The sequence below is a fragment of the Panthera uncia genome (genome assembly GCF_023721935.1).
Source record: "Panthera uncia isolate 11264 chromosome A3 unlocalized genomic scaffold, Puncia_PCG_1.0 HiC_scaffold_11, whole genome shotgun sequence".
Taxonomy (NCBI): Eukaryota; Metazoa; Chordata; class Mammalia; order Carnivora; family Felidae; genus Panthera; species Panthera uncia.
The window spans coordinates 14,881,582-14,888,426 of record NW_026057578.1 but is presented as its reverse complement, the minus strand read 5'-3'; the positions used below and the strand labels follow the sequence as shown (position 1 = coordinate 14,888,426).

General features: G+C 40.2%; 1 protein-coding gene across 1 annotated transcript; it reads left to right on the top strand.

The window, feature by feature from the left end:
- Window positions 1-398: 398 nt before the first annotated feature.
- Window positions 399-1,415, top strand: SPINT4 (serine peptidase inhibitor, Kunitz type 4). Its single transcript, XM_049650390.1, has 2 exons — window positions 399-529; window positions 1,234-1,415. The coding sequence occupies exons 1-2, from the start codon at window positions 415-417 to the stop codon at window positions 1,413-1,415; spliced, it is 297 nt and encodes a 98-aa protein (XP_049506347.1). The 5' UTR covers window positions 399-414.
- The last annotated feature ends 5,430 nt before the right edge of the window (window positions 1,416-6,845 follow it).

The following is a 6,845-nucleotide window of genomic DNA, read 5'->3' as shown; positions in this document are numbered from 1 at the left end:
GAAGTACCATAGAGGTTGGTTACTATCATTACTATTATTGTTTTTATTACATTCTTCCTGTTTCACCAGAATCAGTCTCTTCCTTATTGTGGAAGGCTGAAGAGAAGAAAGGAAGCAAGCCTTTTTAAATTTTTGCCCTAATTATTCTATTCTCCATGATTAAACTTATGTTAGCAGCTCTGAAGCTTTAGTTTCTATAGTTTCTAGATGAACATGGGACTCACTATCAGGGGTCTAATCAGCTTGGGGCCTTCAGCTTCATGGCTGGGTACCCAAGCATTCACTGTTCAACTCAACACCTGGTAATGCCCAGTCCTGGCCCTTGGGGTAAGCGGGTTCAGCCCTCTCAAGTACCAAGGCCAAAATATAACATCAGTTGACACTAAGACTCTCCTACTTGCTGTCTGCTGCATCATGAAGACTGCTGAGTTGGGATTTCTTCTAGGTCTCTTCATCTTCTTCTTGCTGACTACCCCATTAATGGGTGGTGTTGCTAGACTTGCTGAAATGATATGTGGAGACCTCAAAGGTATGAGCCTGAAGCAGAAAATAAATCCAAAGACCAATTATGAATGAGGGAGAAAGTGGTAAAAAAAGAAAATGTTATATACAGCTGGTCCATGAAGGTTCTCCTTTTGTGTTATTACCCATAGATTCTTAGTCCTTTGACTCTGGGAATTGCTTAATCTAGGGGTCTTGTGGATGTCTGGTGAGAAAAAAAAAAACTATGATGCAAATAACACCCTTAGGGCCGTCTTTTGAAGGGTGTCCAAAGGACCAAAAGTATTTTGAATTAGGGGTTTTATGACAAATTTCAAAGGTCTCAGACCATTCAAGAGTACATCTTGAGATGAGAATAAAGGGGGGTTGGATACTGAGAAAACAGGTATTTTCAATATCTTGGCTCCCAGTGCATAGAGAACACTTGAACACATGGCCCTGTTTTAATAAGCTCACAATGTAGATGTGAAAGATAATGAAGCTTTCTTCCACAGATCATGAGTACAGGCTTGGTGCTTCTGGAGCATGGGAAGGTGGCAGAGTCTATCCTGCAAGTCAGACACCCCAACTCTGGCCCAGCCACTTAGCAAATGTGGGCTCTTGGTCAAGTCACTCAATCACTTACCACCCATTTCCAAACTAACATGAGGAATTTTTAAGGGCCCTGGAAGGCAAGATCTCCTGCTGAGTCCTAACTAATTCCCCCTAACTCAATGGGAACCTCTCATGCAGATCCCTGCAAAATGGATATGAATCCTGGCAGCTGTTTTGAAATTCACTTTAGATTTTTCTACAACCAAACCTCCAAAAGATGTGAAAGTTTTATCTTCACTGGCTGTAATGGCAACCTTAACAACTACAAGCTTAAATTAGAATGTGACATAGCCTGTGTTGAAGAATACAGAATAAAGTAAGGAGTCCCATCTTGCCCTTGGTCCTTGGGGGAGAGGAAAAGGAGAGGCTCTGAGATCCTAGGATCCCTGGTTGGGATGGGAAGAGGGAGGATTGTCCTAACCAAAAAGTTTAATAGTTGGGTTGGATCTCAGGATCATTTGTCATTTTTCAGTTAGGAAATCAAAAGTCCAGAGGAAAAATAGTAGTCACCAGTTATCAGATAATTACCGTGCGCCAGGCACTGCCCTAAGCAATTTACATGTATTGATACAATTTAAAATTAAAATCACCCGAAGGTAGATTTGTATTATTAAAGTGGCAGATTAAGAAACCAACTCCAGTAGAGGTAACTAACTGGCCCAAGTTCACATTAAATGACATACCAAGTTTTCTAACCAGATTTGATGGTCACCTACAGCTTGACCATTTTACATGCACAGGTTCACCCAAACCCAATCCTTGTGATCCTAGACCTGTGATCTCTCCATAGCAATATCCTGTTTTATACAACTAAGCTCTCAGCCCAAATTTGACCATTCCCCAGTCATTGGAACTAGAAGAAGGTCTATGGAGGCTAACAAGGCTATGGTATGGCTGATTTCTAAGAGAGTGAGTTGGAAAGTAACCTTGGGTGTAACTCAAAAACGGAAATTTTGTTTTATTTATTTAATATTCCTAGTGAATTTTTGCAATGCCTGGCACATAGTAGACAATGACTAAGTTTTAAGGGAATGAAAGAGTAAGAGATCAATCAATGGAACAGGGGAGACATTGAAAGATATGGCATCCTCAGGACTTCCCCTGGGATAAAAATGACTTAAATTAATCGAGGGAGACTTTTCAAAACCTATAACACAGATTTTTGTTGTTTTTGTTGTTTGTTTGTTTGTTTGTTTGTTTTTGCTTCAACAGGGAAACCAAGTTAAAAAACGTCAAGAGTTGATACATCATTCTGAAACATAGCTGTAAGAAAATTCAAACCAATTTTAAGATCTTTGTAATATTTCCATAATCCTGGAAACTTCCATCTGTTTGCTATTTTCCTGACTTTAGTTTTATCTTTCTTGAGAAATAACTGTATGACCATTAAAATGAAAGCAACTTTGTGTCAGTTTTCCCTGCTCTCTGAAATGTCTCTCCCCCACCTTACCCAGAGTTGAATGTCAGCTGGTTCCATCCTTAGCTGCCCTCTCCCCATTGAACCATTTCTTACACATGCACACAATGTTTCAGGTGTGACAAACCAGATCTGTAGAGGTTTATATCACCTCCCTTCTCAGGTTGAACTAGTTAGTAGAACCAAAGTACCTAACTTGTGCTCCTTTTTGCCCATGAAACCAAAATGAGCACAATGAGCCCTGAGCCTCACATTCACATGAAATACATGTCCTTGCACTCATGACAAATGTTTCTTTGTGACACTTCCTGATTCATGCACACCAAGTCAGGAGCCGCAGTTAGCTTAACTAGCCTCCTGACTTGATCCCTATCAATAAGTAGTTATTTAGACACTGTTTAGTATCTCAGTCATTGAAATGTCACTTGGCTGTTCTTAGTCATTCTGGCAAAATAACTCAATTTCAATCAATGACTGTGTCTTACTACCAAGAAAATAATCACCCAGACACTAGCTGCCAAGTGTCTGAATATAATGCTACAAGGTTCGACATGGCCATGATCTTCCCAGCTGTAGGACACTCAGCTTGACCATCTTATCTCTGAATTTATCCAAACATCCCTGTCCTGCATACCTTCCCTGTCCATCTTATTGACCAAGTCCAATCCCTTACCTGAGAATGCATCCTGGACTATTAGTAGCTAGGGCCAACATCAGAGACATTATAAACCAGTGAGATCCTGTAACCAGACATGCAAGCCTGGTCTTTTCTCAGTCTTAAAAATAAGAAAATTAATCCCCCAAATTGAGACCATTTTCTGCAAGAGCTCCGATTACTTCAAAATTAGGCCTTCATCCAAAGAGAGTTTACTCTGAACAGGTGAAGCCCAAATTCTGGCATGTTTCAATTTTGGTGAAGACCTGGGAATTACAAATTATTCTTAAGCCAAATAAGCTGTTGGAGACATGCTGTGCACTCTGAAATAATAGGAACTAGGCTAACCTGACTGGTTCACATAAGTGGAAGTTCTGAGATTTTCCTTTTGCAAGTCACGAAGCTGGGTGTCCCAGAAATAGACAGTCTTTCAGACAAAATAACATATTCCCCCAGCCTGTTTGCTTCTTCTGCTAACCAAATCCTGGAAATGCTGGACAAGTAAAAAGAAGGTATATGGATATGAATAACTAAAGTCAAGACTAAGAATTTTTTAAGTTTATTTATTTGTTTTGAGAGAGAGACAGAGAGATAGACCAAGAGAGAGAGAATCCCAAGCAAACCCCGCATTGTCAGTGTGGAGCCTGGCATGGGGCCCAGATCTACAAACTGCATGTTCATGACCTGAGCCTAAATCAAGAGTTGGTTGCTTAAGTAACTGCGCCACCCAGGTGCCCCAAGACTAAGAATTTTTTGAGGAAAGAGGGCAGTGTTACCTTGGTGAGAAAAGAAATAGATGCCCAAGACAGATTGCTGGGCACCAATGGTAAAAGAAGGAGTTGGATGAAAGCTTTTGAGTTAAATTATTCTCCCCACCACAAAAATCTGGATCTATCACCATCCACATCCACAAGATACCACAAGTGCAACGGATATAACAAAGTGGCGGTTCCAGAGCACGGCTATAGTAAGAAGTATATAAAAACAGGTGCAATTGGAAGAGGCAGACACAGAGTTTATTGTTTATCCTTCTTCCTATACACACTGAGGGATAACGGCTAAACCAAAGAGAAAAAAAAAATTGCCATAGAAAACACATCTAGGGCAGAAACATAGAAATGTTCCCTAAGCAGGGAGGGAGACAGAGGGAAAGTGTTATTTAGGAAGTAGCAAATGAGTGTAAGTAAGACCAGATTGTATCATTGTGGAGTTTTGACTGGAATTCTCCACCACCTACTTTGAATCAACCAAGAGAAGTGCAAGTTACCCCACCAACCACCCATCCACCACATACATATGAAAATTATAACAGGAAGCCTCACTAAAATGGAGTTGGGAGGTGTCAGCAGGGGGAGCTCTACCTCTCCTAGTCAATTGTAGACCAAGCAGGAAGAGACAGACTTGACCTTGCATGTGGATACTACTCTACTCTTCCTGCCTCAGGAAGAAATACTCCCCTCATCCCTTTGGGCAAGAGCTCAGCCAATGAGAAGCCACCATACTTTGAACTCCCACTATACTCCAATGCACTTTTAGTTTATAACAGCCCTCCGAACCTACTCCTTTTCTCATTAAAAAAGCGTACCTCTCCTTTGTTCCCCAAACTTGCCTACAGTTTGGCCACAGCTTGTTTGTCCAGGTTACAATTCTCTTTTGTTCCCCCCAATAAACCCATATTTTGCTGGTAAAATAATTGGTAGTTTTTAGTTTTAAGGTTAACACACACAATAAAAGCAAAACCGGCTCATATTTCCACAAATGATCACAAACAAAATTTGTCACAAACATGTAAACAAAGAGAAACAACAAGCTAAATAACCAATATTAAATAACCCAGAATTAATTGAAGGGATAAATGAAATAGACATAATTAATATTCTCAACTAAGTAAGAGTTGAAATGGGTAGGTTAAAGCAGGAACATATATTATCAAAGAAGAACCAATAAAAAATAATAGGATTTGGAAAATAGAAAAGGTGACCTAAATGACACAGTAACTCGAGATAAAAATAAAGGATACAGCCAAAGTACGAATTAGTGATGGTAGAAGATTAGGTCAAGGAGCACTCTGAAATACCAGAAAAGAATAAAGAAATTTTAAAGTATGAAAATTAAGGTAGGGCAATATGGCCGAGCAGGAAACACCAGGAATCTGTCTCCCTGCCTAGACAACAATGGCACTTACAAAATATGTCTGATGGAACTATATTCAGAACTGGAGTCTACTGAGGTTTGCAACTTCCACAGGAAGGCTTAGATGGTAATTGCAATTAATTTTAATCAATTTCAGTTCTTAGCATACTAGTAGCTACACATTCTCCACCCTCATCCTGCCTTATGGCAGGCAGCTGTGCACATGTTCCTGGAGCAACTTAAACACAGCTTACAGCAGCCAGGGTAGGCAAAAAAGGATCCCCTCTTCCAAATGTCAGGGATCCATGGTCTGATCACTGATTGCTGCCTCTGATCAGAGTGCACACAAAGAAGCACCTCCCCTCATTGTTGCAAGCCCCTCCCTCTCATGCTAAAGTGACTTCCAGGTGTTTAAAGGGCCAGTGCCTTTTTTCCCCTCCCTTTATTTTCCTCTTTTTCCTTTTGGGAGCCAGACATTAAAGACTAGGACATTCGAAACAACTGTATGTATAGGGAAAATTAGAAAGTGACCATACACACCTAGGAAAAGATATGAGAACACCTTAAGTGTACATTTAAGACTGTTCCTCAGCACAGAGACAACCTAAGCAATCCAAAAAGCAAATAAAACCTCACAAAAACAAGAGCAAAATAAAACAACATACCCTGGGAAAGCAAGAGAATCTGATTTCCAGAGTTAACCACATTATTAGGTTCAAATGTCCAGTCTCCACCAAAAAGAAATCACAAAGCATGCAAAGAAACACAAAAGTATGGCCCATTCAAGTCAAAATAAATAAGTCAGGGGCACCTGGGTGGCTCAGTCAGTTAATCGTCCGACTCTAGATTTCAGCTCGGGTCATAACCTCACACTTCCTGGGATTGAGTCCCACGCCAGGCTCTGCACTGACTGGGACTCTCTCTCTCCCTCTCTCTCTGCCCCTCCCCATCTCAAAATAAGTAGATTTTAAGTAAATAAACAAACAAACAAACAAACAGAAACTGCCTCCCCCCCGAAAGATCTGATGGCAGATCTGCCAGACAAATATTTTAAAACAACTGTCTTAAAGATGCTCAAAGAAATAACATGGAGAAAATCAAGAAAATAATGTATAAACAAAACAGAAATATTAATAAGGAGATTTTTTTAAATCTTTTTTTAAACTGTTTATTTATTTTTGAGAGAGAGAGGCACAAGCAGGGGAGGGGCAGAGAGAGAGGGAGACACAGACTCTGAAGCAGGCTCCAGACTCGAGCTGTCAGCACAGAGCGCAATGTGAGGCTTGAACCCATGAACTGTGAGATCATGACCTGAGCCAAAGTTGGACGCTCAACCAACTGAGCCACCCAGGCATCCTTATATTTTTTTAAATCTTTAAAAAAAAACTTAAAAGAAATGCTGAAGCTGAAAAGTGCAATAACTGAAATGAAATTTTCAGTAGAGGGATTCAAAGGCAGATTGAAGAAGACAGAAGAAAAAAAGAAATAAACATGAAGATAGAACCATGGAAATTATCAAGTCTAAAGAGGAGAAGGAAAAAAAGG